This window comes from Salvelinus alpinus, chromosome 24 (genome assembly GCF_045679555.1).
Source record: "Salvelinus alpinus chromosome 24, SLU_Salpinus.1, whole genome shotgun sequence".
Taxonomy (NCBI): Eukaryota; Metazoa; Chordata; class Actinopteri; order Salmoniformes; family Salmonidae; genus Salvelinus; species Salvelinus alpinus.
Window position 1 is genome coordinate 42,867,372 of NC_092109.1, and position 18,501 is coordinate 42,885,872.

Here is an 18,501-nt window from a genome sequence, read left to right on the forward strand (position 1 = left end):
CTCTGAGGTCAGGTGGATCCCACACAGTGACATTGATGCTGTAGCGTGTCTCAACATTCATTGGCACCTTGATTCATCTCTTTTTATAATAGAGGTGGGAGCGTGGTGTGTGTGTGTGTGTGTGTGTGTGTGTGTGTGTGTGTGTGTGTGTGTGTGTGTGTGTGTGTGTGTGTGTGTGTGTGTGTGTGTGTGTGTGTGTGTGTGTGTGTGTGTGTGTGTGTGTGTGTGTGTGTGTGTGTGTACCAGTGGAATGCCAAGCCAAGCACATCTGGCATCCCCACTTAATTGCAGGACCAACCGGTTCTCTGTAGCTCCTGCTGTCGCTCATAACTCATACGATTGGCTGTTGTAGTAGTCAAATTTTAATTAGAGGTTTGGAGGGGGCTGGGGGTGAAAGGTTACTGTAATGTTTCACCCCAACCGGTTCCCTTCCTCTAGCTCTTATCGTCCTCATTCCTGGCAAGGGAACAACAATCCCACCGGGCAAAATACTAGTTGAATCAACGTTGCTTCCATGTCATTTCAACCCCCCCCAAAAAATCTATGTGATGAAGCTGAATCAATGATCAATGTGGAAAACGGATTGGATTTGCAATAAGTCATCAACGTAAAAGGGCTTTTTTTATTTTCGTTTTTTTAGCCTCTTGTTGATTTCATGTTGAATTCACGGTTAGTTGACAACTCAACCAAATATAAATCAAAACTAGACGTTGAACTGACGTCTGTGGGAGAAGACTTGAGATGCTGCTAAACCAACCACATCTGATTCCAGTCAACACACACACACACACACACTCACACTCACTCACTCACTCACTCACTCACTCTCACACTCTCACACTCACTCACTCTCTCCCTCTCTCACACACACACACACACACACACACACACACACACACACACACACACACACACCTCTTGATGATGCAAAGTGTGTGAGCTCAGACAGAGTCAGGAGACAGAGTTATGTAAAGAGGAGAGGGGAGGAGAGGAGAGGAGACAGAGTTATGTAAGGAGGAGAGGAGAGGAGAGGAGAGGAGAGGAGAGGAGAGGAGACAGAGTTATGTAAGCAATTATTAATCCAAGCTGGTGACACAGAGCTGTCTTCTCATTCATCTTCTTATGTAAGGAGGGATGAGGAGAGGAGGGGGGAGGGGAGGGGAGGGAGGGGGGAGGGGAGGGGAGAGGAGAGGGGAGGAGAGGGGGGGAGGGGAGAGGAGGCGGAGGGGAGAGGAGGAGAGGGGAGGGGAGGGGAGGGGAGGGGAGGGGAGAGGAGAGAGGAGAGGAGAGGAGAGGAGAGGAGAGGAGAGGAGAGGGGAGAGGGCGAGGAGGGGAGAGGAGAGGGCGAGGAGGGGGGAGGGGAGGGGAGAGGAGAGGAGACCTAAGATTCCAGACACCAGACAGACATTATTCCCTCGTTTCCTAAGGAGAGGGAGAGAGAGAGAGAGAAAGTTGTTATTCTGTAAATAGCCCTGCTCTGAGAGGGACTTGTGTTTCCATCAGCTGAGACACAGTTAGAACTAACAGGAAACTATGAATTGCCAGTCAACAGTCAACAGAAAAGCACAAGGGTCAGACAGACATATGTGTCGTTTAACCTCACGGAGAATGTTGCCAATGGAAGTCTGAACACTGACACAGACACTGGGGTTGGCCGGGTTCACTTCCATATAAAATCCTAGTTCATTGGGCAGATTACACTGAAATTCCAATTGTCCCCAATGCTTTTCAATGAGGAACATTTGGAATGGGAAATTTGAATTTGGTTTACTTTCTGAATTGATTGTAATTTAAATTGAATTGACCCAAACCTTGATACACTCTGTCTGGATTAGTAAGTATTTTACGTCATAGTAAATATTTTAACCAATTCTCTCTCTCCCTCTCTCCCCCTCTGCTCTCCTCTCTCTCCCATCTCTCTCTCGTTCCCTTGCTCTCTCTCTCCCCGATTTCTCTCTCTCCCCCCTCTCCCCTCCTCTCTCTCCCCTCCTCTCTCTCCCCCTCTCCTCTCCTCTCTCTCCCCCTCTCCCCTCCTCTCTCTCTCCCCCCCCCCCCCCCTCTCTCCCCCTCTCCCCTCCTCTCTCTCCCCTCCTCTCTCCCCTCCTCTCTCTCCCCCTCTGCCCTCCTCTCTCTCCCCTCCTCTCTCCCCTCCTCTCTCTCCCCTCCTCTCTCTCCCCCTCTCCCCTCCTCTCTCCCCTCCTCTCTCTCCCCTCCTCTCTCTCCCCCTCTCCCCTCCTCTCTCTCCACAGCGGCCATCTGTCTGTTGAAGAAGCTGTTAGAACCAGATCCAGCTAAGAGACCCAACATCCACCAGGTCATGGTTGATTCCTGGCTTCAACTGGCTAACGCTAACACTGGAGCACCCTACCTCAACAGGTACACACACACACACACACACACACACACACACACACACACACACACACACACACACACACACACACACACACACACACACAGCAACACAGACACAGGTCTGATGGTTAACCTCTCTCTGTCTCTCCAGGATCCACATTGAGGAGATCAACCACATGGTATTACTCCATATGACAGAGAGGATGGGCTACAAACACAGCGAGGTGCTGAGCGCCGTGCTCACCAACAGAGCCTGTCACACCCTGGCCGTCTACTTCCTGCTCAACAACAAGATGAAGAGGCTCTCCAAGGAGTACAGGGTAGGTCGGGTTAAACAACACCACGGCAACCACGGAACTCAGGATGACAACATAATGTCACTGAGGCACCAGAGGTTCTGTCTGACCCAGCTAGGTTCTAACACACAACACATGGAGGATATTATAGACACCCTACATTACACCACCATGGAGAACAGGATATTATAGACACCCTACATTACACCACCATGGAGTACAGGATATTATAGACACCCTACATTACACCACCATGGAGTACAGGATATTATAGACACCCTACATTACACCACCATGGAGTACAGGATATTATAGACACCCTACATTACACCACCATGGAGTACAGGATATTATAGACACCCTACATTACACCACCATGGAGTACAGGATATTATAGACACCCTACATTACACCACCATGGAGTACAGGATATTATAGACACCCTACACTACACCACCATGGAGTACAGGATATTATAGACACCCTTCATTACACTACACCACCATGGAGTACAGGATATTATAGACACCCTACATTACACCACCATGGAGTACAGGATATTATAGACACCCTTCATTACACTACACCACCATGGAGTACAGGATATTATAGACACCCTACATTACACCACCATGGAGTACAGGATATTATAGACACCCTACACTACACCACCATGGAGTACAGGATATTATAGACACCCTTCATTACACTACACCACCATGGAGAACAGGATATTATAGACACCCTTCATTACACTACACCACCATGGAGTACAGGATATTATAGACACCCTACATTACACTACACCACCATGGAGAACAGGTTATTATAGACACCCTACATTACACTACACCACCATGGAGAACAGGATATTATAGACACCCTACATTACACCACCATGGAGAACAGGATATTATAGACACCCTTCATTACACTACACCACCATGGAGTACAGGATATTATAGACACCCTACATTACACCACCATGGAGTACAGGATATTATAGACACCCTACACTACACCACCATGGAGAACAGGATATTATAGACACCCTTCATTACACTACACCACCATGGAGTACAGGATATTATAGACACCCTACATTACACCACCATGGAGTACAGGATATTATAGACACCCTACACTACACCACCATGGAGTACAGGATATTATAGACACCCTACATTACACTACACCACCATGGAGTACAGGATATTATAGACACCCTTCATTACACTACACCACCATGGAGTACAGGATATTATAGACACCCTTCATTACACTACACCACCATGGAGAACAGGATATTATAGACACCCTTCATTACACTACACCACCATGGAGTACAGGATATTATAGACACCCTTCATTACACTACACCACCATGGAGTACAGGATATTATAGACACCCTTCATTACACTACACCACCATGGAGTACAGGATATTATAGACACCCTTCATTACACTACACCACCATGATAATAGAATAGTTGAATATCTCTGTGAATAACGTTGTAATAAGGTCTCTGTCCTCCAGGAGAATAATAGAATAGTTGAATATCTCTGTGAATAACGTTGTAATAAGGTCTCTGTCCTCCAGGAGAAGAATAGAATAGTTGAATATCTCTGTGAATTTACGTTGTAATAACGTCTCTGTCCTCCAGGAGAAGAATAGAATAGTTGAATATCTCTGTGAATTTACGTTGTAATAACGTCTCTGTCCTCCAGGAGAAGGTGTACCAGGAGAAGGAGAAGAAGACCGAGAAGAATGAGTACTTCCAAACCCAGTGGAGGAAACACGTAGAGAAGGTCACCATCCCTCCTAAACAGACTCCTGTCTACCTGGCCGTCAGCAAGGGGCCTAGCAAGGAGAAGAAGCACAGGAATGGTGAGAACACAAACTCGCAGCACTCTGTTCCCTGTCTGTTCCCTCTACGACAGAAATCCTTTCACACTCTGTGTTATCTGGAGAGCTGATTTACTCTCAACAACAACGGCAGATGTCACTATGCTTGGGCGGTGTACCGTGTGTACCGTATTTACCGTATGTACCGTATGTACCGTATGTACCGTATGTACCGTATGTACCGTATTTACCGTGTGTACCGTATTTACCGTATGTACCGTATGTACCGTATGTACCGTATGTACCGTGTGTACCGTGTGTACCGTGTGTACCGTATGTACCGTATGTACCGTGTGTACCGTATGTACCGTATTTACCGTGTGTACCGTGTGTACCGTATGTACCGTGTGTACCGTGTGTACCGTATGTACCGTATGTACCGTATGTACCGTGTGTACCGTGTGTACCGTATGTACCGTATGTACCGTATGTACCGTAAAGCCACGGGATTGTTTTTCAATACTGTCATCACCGTTTAAAATATTTTTTTTATATACATTTGAATATTTGTATTTAATAATTTTTAAGTAAATAGCCGTAGTCAACTTGTGAAATACGTTAGTAGATAAAGTGTGTTTGGTGTTTGTTTACGAGCACACAAGTCATTCACTGTTGTGCAGCGTGCGCCAGGTGATCTAATTCACAACTAAATGTTTGCCAGCTAGATATATCTTATAACTATTACTATTAACTATCAAAAATGTGTTAAATACACTGTAGTCGTGTGTTTGGTGTAGCTAATTTAGTTGCTAGTTAGCTATCTAGCTAAGTGGTTAGCTTCTTCCAAAAATCAAGCGTCGCTTGGCAACAGCAGAGAATCCCCTCCTGTATCCAGAGTCTTGTTGGCTAATATTAGTTTTGTGCAGCAAACTGTGTAGCATTTGTACTTGTACAGTTTAGGTCAGAAACTTTACAAAATGTTTGCGATGCGCTCGTTAGCATTTAGTTGGCATTCTTTATGAGAATTCCTTAGTATCACTCGGGCTCCCAAGTGGCGCAGCGGTCTAAGGCACTGCATCTCAGTGCTAGAGACATCACTACAGACCCTGGTTTGATTCCAGGCTGTATCACAACCGGCCGTGACTGGGAGTCCCCATAGGGCGGCGCACTATTGTCCCAGCGTCGTCCGGGTTTGGGTTTGGCCCGGGGTAGGCCGTCATTGTAAATAAGAATTTGTTCATAACTGACTTGCCTAGTTAAATAAAGGTTAAAAACATTTTTTTTAAAGTATTGGTTAGCATTTTGTTAGCATTTTGTTAGCATTTTGTTAGCATTCTGTTAGCATTTTGTTAGCATTTTGTTAGCATTCTGGTAAGTGACGTTTTTTTGGGGATTATCTTCCTTTGAAAAGAAATAGCGGCCGTTGTGTGCACTGTCGGTAATACCATAAAACCCGGGATGACACGGGCACGATATGAAGATATGGAAATCTGGATACAATCCAACACTAGATGTCATCCCTCCATCCCTCCACCCCTCCATCCCTCCCATCCCTTCATCCCCATAAAACAGGTGAGACCACACACACACACACACACACACACACACACATACAACACAGCCAGCATAGTACTGGGCATACCTTGAAATGGGCCGTTGGCGAGTGTATGTGTTCATATGTACGGTATATCATTATATATATCATACCCCCGGTACCCAAAGGACAAGGACGGTACATTTTCATTTTACGAGAGAGAAGACGTTTTCCTGACATATCTGAGCAGATCAGTTGATGCAGTGTTTAAAATCTGTACAGGCCTGTTCTCTCATCTCCCAGGTCACCCTCCTGTGTTGACCCAATTAACAGAGGAGGGTGACCTGCTCATCTAACATCTCATTCCACAATCATGGGCATTAATATGGAGTTGGTCCCTCCTTTGCTGCTACAACAGCCTCCACTCTTCTGGGAAGGCTTTCCACTAGATGATGGAACATTGCTGCGGGGACTTGCTTCTATTCAGCCACAAGAGCATTAGTGAGGTCGGGTACTGATGTTGGGCGATTAGGCCTGGCTCACAGTCTGCGTTCCAATTCATCCCAAAAGTATTCAATGAGGTTGAGGTCAGGGCTCTGTGGAGGCCTGTCAAGTTCTTCCACAACGATCTCGACAAACCATTTCTGTATGGACCTCGCTTTGTGAACGGGGGCATTGTCATGCTGAAACAGAAAAGGGCCTTCCCCAAACTGTTGCCACAAAGTTGGAAGCACAGAATCGTCTAGAATGTCATTGTATGCTGTAGTGATAAGATTTCCCTTCACTGGAACTAAGGGGCCCGAACCATGAAAAACAACCCCAGACCATTATTCCTCCTCCACCAAACTTTACAGTTGGCACTGTGCATTCGGGCATGTAGCGTTCTCCTGGCATTCGCCAAACCCAGATTCGTCTGGCGGATTCATCACTCCAGAGAACACGTTTCCACTGAGTCCAATGGTGGCGAGCTTTACACCACTCCAGCCGACCGCTTGGCATTGGGCATGGTGATCTCAGCCTTTGACTAAATTTTGAAGAACTGACTTGTGGGAAAGGTGGCATCCTATGATGGTGCCACGTTGTCACTGAGCTCTTCAGTAAGGCCATTCTACTGCCAATGTTTGTCTATTGCATGGCTGTGTGCTCGATTTTATACACCTGTCACCAACGGGTGTGGCTGAAATAGACGAAGAGACTAATTTGAAGGCCATGCTGTATATCTTCCTTTCTCCCTCCTGAGAAATATATTGTTCAACCCCCCTTGTCCTACTCTCTGTCTGTCTGTCTGTCTGTCTGTCTGTCTGTCTGTCTGTCTGTCTGTCTGTCTGTCTGTCTGTCTGTCTGTCTGTCTGTCTCTCTGTCTGTCTGTCTGTCTCTCTGTCTCTCTGTCTGTCTCTCTGTCTCTCTGTCTGTCTCTCTGTCTCTCTGTCTCTCTCTCTCTCTGTCTCTCTGTCTCTCTCTCTCTCTGTCTCTCTGTCTCTCTCTCTCTCTGTCTCTCTGTCTCTCTCTGTCTCTGTCTCTCTCTGTCTCTCTCTCTCTCTCTGTCTCTCTGTCTCTCTCTGTCTCTCTCTCTCTCTCTCTCTCTCTCTCTCTCTCTCTCTCTCTCTCTCTCTCTCTCTCTCTCTCTCTCTCTCTCTCTCTGTCTCTCTGTCTCTCTCTGTCTCTCTCTGTCTCTGTCTCTCTCTCTCTCTCTGTCTCTCTGTCTCTCTCTCTCTCTCTCTCTCTCTCTCTCTCTCTCTCTCTCTCTCTCTCTCTCTCTCTCTCTCTCTCTCTCTCTCTCTCTCTCTCTCTCTCTCTCTCTCTCTCTCTCTCTCTCTCTCTCTCTCTCTCTCTCTCTCTCTCTCTCTCTCTCTCTCTCCGTCTCTCTCCTTTTGCTTACAGGTTGTCTGCGTTCAGTCTCAAAGGAGCTCCTCAAACTCAATCGGTGTATTTATGTTTAGTCTAAAGACATCTACCACACACACACACACACACTCACCCATTTGGAAATTAGTATTTGAAATAAGTATTTGATAATCCTCTTAAATACAAATAACCATTAAAATACTAAAGTAAAAGTACTTGTTTTGGTCTACCCAAATACACAGAAAATAAATACCAGAAACACCAGTATTTGAACCCAGGTCTGGTAGATACATGTCAGCCCAGAGGGTAACACTGTTATAGAATGTGGTCATTAACATATTCTCTCTCTCTCTCTGTCTCTCTCTCTCTCTCTTTCTCTCTCTCTCTCTCTCTCTCTCTCTCTCTCTCTCTCTCTCTCTCTCTCTCTCTCTCTCTCTCTCTCTCTCTCTCTCTCTCTCTCTCTCTCTCTCTCTCTCTCTCTCTCTCTCTCTCTCTCTCTCTCTCTCTCTCTCTCTCTCTCTCTCTCTCTCTCTCTCTCTCTCTCGCTCGCTCTCAGTTCTTCTGCGAGCGGTGACAGGTAACTTCCACCGTGCTTCTCCTCTCGCCCCGTCCGGCACCGTCGCCTCGTCCTCCATGGAATACCTAGAGATCCACCCCCTCTTCCCCCGCACGCCACAGCCAATCAGGCGCCTCGAAACTCTCCAGGCGGCCAATACTAGCCCAGACCACATCCCTGCCCCCCCGGCTCCCTCTCCAATCGGTATGCACTCCTACGACTCCCTCTCCAAAGCCGAGCCAATCGACGACGTTGTGGTTCCTGCCTCGGCCACTCCCTGGTACAAACTGACCAATGGGACCTTCTCACCTCCACGACACGTCTCCGCCTTTCACCCTGACTCCTCCTACTTAAAAAAGGCAACCATCCCCAGCCCCCCCGTCCTCATCGTCAACCCCCAGCCTAAAAAGTCCTCCTCTAACTCGGGTGACTGGTGCGGGTCAGACACCAGCTGTAGCCCCCCCAGCACCTTCGGCAGCCCCCCAGGAGGCTCAGCCTTCTCCCCGCCCAAATCAGCCTTCTCCCCCCTCAACCCGTCATCTGCCTTTAGTCCTCCGTCCGCCGGGGGCAGCGTTGAGTCAGACAGCCCCTATCACCGCGGCAGTAAGTTCCCCTCTATGGGCATCGGTCAGATCCTGAAGAAGAAGACTCCCTTCCAGCCGTTCAGTTTCAGGGCGGAGCAAGCGGTGGAGGAGGATCTGGTGTCTCCTCCCCCTTACCACATGCAGACGCTTCTCTGCGCCTCCGGGGCGCTCAAGACCCTCTGCTGAAGCATTGTGGGTAACGGGACAACGACGATGATCAAAGACCATGTGGAGGATTATGGTCCAAAGTTATTGCCCAATGAAACGAGGGGATAAGATGTCGTCGTTTCAGACAGTTTTGGATCTCGATCCTACTTCCTGCGTCCTGTTTTGGGGCAGGAAGTGGGCGTGGTTCTTCCTGAGCGGCCTTGTAACTTTTGTGAACTTTGACCCTGTGAACTGTCCTCTGCTGAGGCAGTCACCATGACGACACTATGACTCTAGATACACAGAGACACTCTGGCTGTTGGCGTGAAAGACTATAAAATAAAACACTGAAGACTAAAGGTGGTTTGAAATGAAATGAAAATGTCTCTTTGTACTGTCAACGATTGTTTCTGCTGGTGAAAGGCCTTTTTGAAGACACGTTGTGACTCCATTGACTGGAACATGTGAAACTCCTACAGTGTCGGAGTTTCACCTGTCGTTGTTACATATTGTGTTGTGAGAGAGGGCTGAGTGACACACACACACACACACACACACACACACACACACATACACATTCAGGGAAATTAAGATGAGGTTTTTACAGTGGAAGTGGTTGTATAATCTAACTATTGTAAACCATTTCCCTGGAAGACTGTTATGTCATTGTGTTATTCTAGGAAGTCCCTTCAGCTTGACATGACTGTGGTTGTGTACGTTAAGACACATAATTACAGTCGAGCCATACCAACAGCTGCCTGTCAGTCTGTCCTTTCTGCTGTCACATTCATTAAAACAAAAACATTCTAGGACCTGTGGTTAAGATCAGTCCATTACTTATGTGGAATTTCTGCTTTGGTTTCATTCCAACAGAACCTGACCATCAACCGTGCGTTCTACCGTAGAATTAGAACACGTTCTAATTCCACGGTATCCACGGTGAATTGTGTTCCACTGGAACCCAACACTGCAGAATCCTAGTTAATTCTACGGTATCCACAGTGAATTGTGTTCCACTGGAACCCAACACTGCAGAATCCTAGTTAATTCTACGGTATCCACGGTGAATTGTGTTCCACTGGAACCCAACACTGCAGAATCCTAGTTAATTCTACGGTATCCACGGTGAATTGTGTTCCACTGGAACCCAACACTGCAGAATCCAAGTTAATTCTACGGTATCCACGGTGAATTGTGTTCCACTGGAACCCAACACTGCAGAATCCTAGTTAATTCTACGGTATCCACGGTGAATTGTGTTCCACTGGAACCCAACACTGCAGAATCCTAGTTAATTCTACGGTATCCACGGTGAATTGTGTTCCACTGGAACCCAACACTGCAGAATCCTAGTTAATTCTACGGTATCCACGGTGAATTGTGTTCCACTGGAACCCAACACTGCAGAATCCAAGTTAATTCTACGGTATCCACGGTGAATTGTGTTCCACTGGAACCCAACACTGCAGAATCCTAGTTAATTCTACGGTATCCACGGTGAATTGTGTTCCACTGGAACCCAACACTGCAGAATCCTCGTTAATTCTACGGTATCCACGGTGAATTGTGTTCCACTGGAACCCAACACTGCAGAATCCTAGTTAATTCTACGGTATCCACGGTGAATTGTGTTCCACTGGAACCCAACACTGCAGAATCCTAGTTAATTCTACGGTATCCACGGTGAATTGTGTTCCACTGGAACCCAACACTGCAGAATCCTAGTTAATTCTACGGTATCCACGGTGAATTGTGTTCCACTGGAACCCAACACTGCAGAATCCTCGTTAATTCTACGGTATCCACGGTGAATTGTGTTCCACTGGAACCCAACACTGCAGAATCCTAGTGATAGTCTGTTTCTTAGCCAGTCACGTAACCTTCCATACCGCTCTAACTTCCCTATAGCCCTATAAGGTACTGTTCTGAGCCCAACTGTTAACCTGTTATACAATCAGCTTCTATATGACAGTGGAAATATACATCATTCTATATGACAGTTGAACCATTCCTTAGGGTGCGTTCCGAATACTATTCTATTCCCTACATAGCACACTGCTTTTAACCAGAGCCCTATGGACTATAGAATGTGTAGGATACCATTAGGGACTCTGTTAGCAGATCTACCTGTTGAGACAGACAAGTTCTATAAAAGTGTCAAAGGATTACAATGAGTTGCTGAGTGTTGCAACCCTGCCCTGCCTCCGACTGAAACAGGAGGAGGAGGAGGAGGGGGGAGGGGAAGATGAGGGCATAACTTCCACTATCACGGCACGTAAAAGTGATACATTTCATATCGTCTTTAAGTGATACTGACTGTCGTTTGTGCAATATTGCTATATGTGTGTTTTCTGCCTGCCGTAAACGACGGTATTGCCAAGGTGCTTTCTGAACGAATGGACACGATTGTGTTGTAGTGCCGTGACAGTTTGTTGTGTTGTATGATTCCGGGGGTTCTAAAGGTTCTCGATGATGGATTCTAGTGTTCTGTATTCTATGATTTTTTTTTTAACTGTCTTCTTATACATATTGACTGTGACGTTTTGACATTGTCACATTATTGAGTTCACCAGACTGTATTGGACGAGCAAATGCTTCCACTTTACACAATGCTTCTCCCTTTTGACATAGAATGTCTTTCATATCTGTCAACACTTGCATGCAAAACTGTTTTTAATACACGATTTTAATACGAAAATGTCAAAACTTTTGAACTTTTTGAAAATATGAAATGTCTTTGTAAGTCTTTTTTTTCTTTTCGATATTGCGATTGAAATGAACGGACTTGATTCGACGTTCTTTTGTAATAAATAGCTTTTTGCTTTTGAGTGTCGAGATTTTTACGATGGCTTGTAAAATATTTTAAATATTTATACTAAATCCATGAAGTCTCTGTCTGATCCTTTTACTGCACCTGCTGCCCTGTGTGTGTGTGTGTGTGTGTGTGTATATATATATATATATATATATATATATATATATATATATACGATACTCAAATACTTTGCCAATATAAATCAGATAATCAAATGTATACATGGTAAACCATCAAACTATACATTGATCAAATATTACATTAGTAAGTCCTAAACAAAGACCTGTGTCTCTTCATCTAAAGAAGAATGTGAACTATCTCCCTCCCAGCAAGATGGACGCCAAACCATCCCTATACACACCCTACACACACACCCAACACATGGTGTATCCATTTCCAACAAGACAGCTGTGGTAGTCATGAACACCAACACGACAGCTGAATGACCCCTTCGTAATGCCACACACAATCACGCACTCACACAATTCACACACACACACACACACACTGTTAATCCACTCAACTATGGTACCCGGGTCTCGTCCGTAAACCGTTCTCCGTAACACCCCGCCCTCTGACCAGACAAAGAACAGGGGTCCTCAAAGCTCTGTGAGACATACACGTCACACACAACAACAAAGCCCCCTGCTGTGGGGCGAGAGAGGAGGGGGGAGGGGAGGAGGAGAGGAGAGGGGGAGGGGAGGAGAGGGGGTGAAGTGTATTAAAGGCCTTTGTTTACCAGAGACAGGGCATAAGTCCAAAATAGCACCCTATTCCCTATGTGGTGCACTACCTTTTCTACAGAGCTCTGTGGGCCACGATCAAAAGGAGGGTGCAATTTGGAACGCAGTGTGGGCAGTTAGAGCCAAGTCCCCCCCGTAGCACCAGAGAGACAAACAGACTATGACACAGACCCCTCTAGCGTAACCACGAACCCGGAGAGAAAGGGTGATACACACCAGAGGCCAGCTGGAACAATAACTCCAGTCAACAAGCCTGAAAGTGTACATCCACGTCTACTGTATATGGATCTTTCCAGAAGCTACGGTACCAGTGAGCATTTCCTACACTGGACAACTTGTTACAGCCGTTGATAAGTCATTGATAATAATATGCAAATAAATTTTTATGTCATTACATTTAAGATATATAAAGGGGGGGAATCATAGATACAGTGGGGAGAACAAGTATTTGATACACTGCCGATTTTGCAGGTTTTCCTACTTACAAAGCATGTAGAGGTCTGTCATTTTTATCATAGGTACACTTCAACTGTGAGAGACGGAATCTAAAACAAAAATCCAGAAAATCACATTGTATGATTTTTAAGTAATTAATTTGCATTTTATTGCATGACATAAGTATTTGATCACCTACCAACCAGTAAGAATTCCGGCTCTCACAGACCTGTTAGTTTTTCTTTAAGAAGCCCTCCTGTTCTCCACTCATTACCTGTATTAACTGCACCTGTTTGAACTCGTTACCTGTATAAAAGACACCTGTCCACACACTCAATCAAACAGACTCCAACCTCTCCACAATGGCCAAGACCAGAGAGCTGTGTAAGGACATCAGGGATAAATTGTAGACCTGTACAAGGCTAGGATGGGCTACAGGACAATAGCCAAGCAGCTTGGTGAGAAGGCAACAACTGTTGGCACAATTATTAGAAAATGGAAGAAGTTCAAGATGACGGTCAATCACCCTCGGTCTGGGGCTCCATGCAAGATCTCACCTCGTGGGGCATCAATGATCATGAGGAATGTGAGGGATCAGCCCAGAACTACACGGCAGGACCTGGTCAATGACCTGAAGAGAGCTGGGACCACAGTCTCAAAGAAAACCATTAGTAACACACTACGCCGTCATGGATTAAAATCCTGCAGCGCACGCAAGGTCCCCCTGCTCAAGCCAGCGCATGTCCAGGCCCGTCTGAAGTTTGCCAATGACCATCTGGATGATCCAGAGGAGGAATGGGAGAAGGTCATGTGGTCTGATGAGACAAAAATAGAGCTTTTTGCTCTAAACTCCACTCGCCGTGTTTGGAGGAATAGAAGGATGAGTACAACCCCAAGAACACCATCCCAACCGTGAAGCATGGAGGTGGAAACATCATTCTTTGGGGATGCTTTTCTGCAAAGGGGACAGGACGACTGCACTGTATTGAGGGGAGGATGGATGGGGCCATGTATCGCGAGATCTTGACCAACAACCTCCTTCCCTCAGTAAGAGCATTGAAGATGGGTCGTGGCTGGGTCTTCCAGCATGACAACGACCCGAAACACACAGCCAGGGTAACTAAGGAGTGGCTCCGTAAGAAGCATCTCAAGGTCCTGGAGTGGCCTAGCCAGTCTCCAGACCTGAACCCAATAGAAAATCTTTGGAGGGAGCCGAAAGTCCGTATTGCCCAGCGACAGCCCCGAAACCTGAAGGATCTGGAGAAGGTCTGTATGGAGGAGTGGGCCAAAATCCCTGCTGCAGTGTGTGCAAACCTGGTCAAGAACTACAGGAAACGTATGATCTCTGTAATTGCAAACTAAGGTTTCTGTACCAAATATTCAGTTCTGCTTTTCTGATGTATCAAATACTTATGTCATGCAATAAAATGCAAATTAATTACTTAAAAATCATACAATGTGATTTTCTGGATTTTTGTTTTAGATTCCTTCTCTCACAGTTGAAGTGTACCTATGATAAAAATTACAGACCTCTACATGCTTTGTAAGTAGGAAAACCTGCAAAATTGTCAGTGTATCAAATACTTGTTCTCCCCACTGTATATTAAATTACATTCACAAGTTAAATTAAATTGTATGTTTAACCCTTTGTCATGGTTGGTTTCTTGATGGACTTGCATGTATGGCAGTGTAAGTTTGTGGTTATATTAAGCATTAATCAGTTGAAACCTGTAAGAATCGTGGATCTAGCTGTTTTTTTTGTAAAGATATCTCCGAAATGCAGTGTAAATGTAACATTTTGTTGTCTCATGTTAAGCGGCGAAAACTGTTTTCATTGGCACACAAATCCAAAATAATAATAACTGCAATTGAAAAATCGAATGCTTCTAACCGAAAAAGTCACCTTAACTTGATACTTACAAACCTGAATCGATACTCATTAATAATTATACATAATAATTGTTGGAATGCGCATTTGGTGAAAAGCTGTTGAATTACTCCATGATATTTTCACAGTTCACAAGTCATCATCTGATCCAGGAAGTAATTTTCTGAATGACAGTCAAGTGTTGAACCGCTGCTGTGATAGCAACAACAGCCCAAGTGTTTGAGAGAAATGTTCCAGAATATTTTGATGTCTCATTTGTTACGCCGGTAAATATTATTTACCGGCGTTACCGTCTTATTTACAATGACGGCTTACACCGGCCAAACCTGGACGACGCTGGGCCAATTGTGCTCTGCCCTATATGGGACTCCAAAATCACGGCCGGTTGTGATACAGCCTGGAATCGAACCAGGGTGTCTGTAGTGACGCCTCAAGCACTGAGATGCAGTGCCTCAGACCGCTGTGCCACTAGGGAGGCCAACTCGTTGTGCCTGGATCAACATTGGATCTAACATCCCTAGAGAAATCAAATCAAATCAAATCAAATTAGTCACATGTGCCGAATACAACAGGTGTAGTAGACCTTACAGTGAAATGCTGAATACAACAGGTGTAGTAGACCTTACAGTGAAATGCTGAATACAACAGGTGTAGTAGACCTTACAGTGAAATGCTGAATACAACAGGTGTAGTAGACCTTACAGTGAAATGCTGAATACAACAGGTGTAGACCTTACAGTGAAATGCTTACTTACGAGATCCTTAACCAACAATGCAGTTCAAAAAAATACGGATAAAAAAAAGTAACAAGTAATTAAAGAGCCCCTTTTTCTCTTCCTCCTCTTCACGCAAATCACGGGGATCTGGGCCTGTTCCCGAGAAAGCAGTATATCGTTCGCGTCGGGCTCGTCAGACTTGTTAAAGGGAAAAAAAGGATTCTGCCAGTCCGTGATGAGTAATCGCAGTTCTGATGTCCAGAAGTTATTTTCGGTCATAGGAGACAGTAGCTGTATATTACTGTAAATTACTGTATAATACTTTATAATGCTGTATATTACTGTATATCTCTAATACTGTATAATATTTTATAATACTGTATATTACTGTATAACTCTAATACTGTATAATACTGTATATTACTGTATATTACTATATAATACTGTATATCACTGTATATTACTGTATATTACTGTATAACTCTAACACTGTATAATACTTTATAATACTGTATATTACTGTATAACTCTAATACTGTATATTACTTTATAATACTGTACATTACTATATTACTGTATAATACTGTATTGCACTGTATAATACTTCATAATACTGTATATTACTGTGTATTACTGTATAATAGTGTATATCACTGTATATTACTGTATAACTCTAATACTGTATAATATTTTATAATACTGTATATTACTATATTACTGTATATTACTGTATAATACTGTATATCACTGTATATTACTGTATAACTCGAATACTGTATAATACTTTATAATACTGTATATTACTATATTACTGTATAATACTGTATATTACTGTATACTACTTTATAATACTGTATATTACTGTATATTCCTGTATAACTCTAATACTGTATATTACTGTACGATACGGTATATTACTATATTACTGTATAACTCTAATACTGTATAATACTGTATAACTCTAATACTGTATAATACTTTGTATTACTGTGTATTGCTGTATAATAGTGTACATCACTGTATATTACTGTATATTACTGTATAACTCTACTACTGTATAATACTTTATAATACTGTATATTACTATATTACTGTATAATACTGTATATTACTGTATACTACTTTATAATACTGTATATTACTGTATATTACTGTATAACTCTAATACTGTATATTACTGTACAATACTGTATATTACTATATTACTGTATAACTCTAATACTGTATAATACTGTATAACTCTAATACTGTATAATACTTTGTATTACTGTGTATTACTGTATAATAGTGTACATCACTGTATATTACTGTATATTACTGTATAACTCTAATACTGTATAATACTGTACAATACTGTATATTACTATATTACTGTATAACTCTAATACTGTATAATACTGTATATTACTGTATAACTCTAATACTGTATAATACTTTATAATACTGTATATTACTATATTACTGTATAATACTGTGCATTGCCGTGATTTTTTTTGTTGAGTTAAATGTTATTTAATTATGCAGACAATCTGGATTTTTCATCAATATTTCTCATAAAAACAATAAAGAAAAGTAGTCTCCTTTCTCGTCAACCCTCAACCAGGACAGACTATCATGCATGTTGTTGATGTCAGTTCTGTGTGGGCAGTTAAGGGCAAGGTGTGCTGCTCTGTTCTGAGCCAGCTGCAGTTTTTCTAGGTCTTTTTTTGCTGCACTTGACCGTATTACCAGACAGTAATCAAGATGGGACAAGATCAGAGTCTGAACAACTAGTACAGTTGATATTTGTGTCAAAAACACAGAGCGTCTTTTTATAAAAGACATACCTCTCCCAGTCTTCACAACAACTTGCTCAATGTTAAAACCCTTTTATGCACAACTTAATGTTAGAGAGAGAATCAGTGAGAGACAGAGAGACAGAGGAAGAGAGAGACAGAGGAAGAGAGAGAGACAGAGAGAGACAGAGCGAGAGTGAGAGACACAGAGAGACAAAGGGACAGAGAGAGAGAGAGAGAGAGAGAGAGAGAGAGAGAGAGAGAGAGAGAGAGAGAGAGAGAGAGAGAGAGAGAGAGAGAGAGAGGAAAAAAAGAGACTGACTGACTTTCCCAGCTTTAATGCTAACATAGCTAGGTCATCATTAGTGTTAAACACTGGCCACTAACCACTTACTGTGTACCAGACCAGACCTGGCTTCTCATCTGTCAATCTGTTCAGGCTTAAAACCCAACCACACTAATCCTGTTTTCAGTCATCTCTCCATCTCTGTCTCTCTCATTCTCTCTCTCTCTCTTTCTTGTTTTTCTCTCTCTCCATCTCTCTCTCTCCGTCTCTCTCTCTCTCCATCTCTCCATCTCTCTCTCTCCGTCTCTCTCTCTCTCTCTCTGTCTCTCTCTCTCTCCGTCTCTCTCTCCGTCTGTCTCTCTCTCTCTCCCTCTATCTCTCTCTTTGTCTGTCTATATGTCTGTCTCTCTCTCTCTGTGTATCTCTCTCTCTGTCTTCTCTCTCTCTCTCTGTCTCTCTCTCTCTCTCTCTCTCTCTCTCTCTCTCTCTCTCAGGGCTGGGCAGGGCGACAAAGCGGCTGGGACTAACTGCCTTTGTGTCTGAGAAAAATGTATGATTAACCTACTGTATGCTGACACACACACACACACACACAGACACACACACACACACACACACACACACACACACACACACACACACACACACACACACACACACACACACACACACACACACA

General features: G+C 43.9%; 1 protein-coding gene across 1 annotated transcript in view; it reads left to right on the forward strand.

Annotated features, from left to right (window-relative positions):
• The window catches only part of LOC139552860 (hormonally up-regulated neu tumor-associated kinase homolog A-like), a 31,087-nt gene extending 19,039 nt beyond the window's left edge, over nucleotides 1–12,048 (forward strand). The window contains exons 7-10 of the mRNA XM_071364961.1: nucleotides 2,250–2,376; nucleotides 2,507–2,675; nucleotides 4,381–4,540; nucleotides 8,434–12,048. Coding sequence (XP_071221062.1) covers nucleotides 2,250–2,376; nucleotides 2,507–2,675; nucleotides 4,381–4,540; nucleotides 8,434–9,203 — 1,226 coding nt within the window. The 3' untranslated portion in view covers nucleotides 9,204–12,048. The remainder of the gene's footprint in view (nucleotides 1–2,249; nucleotides 2,377–2,506; nucleotides 2,676–4,380; nucleotides 4,541–8,433) is intronic.
• Nucleotides 12,049–18,501: the final 6,453 nt, after the last annotated feature.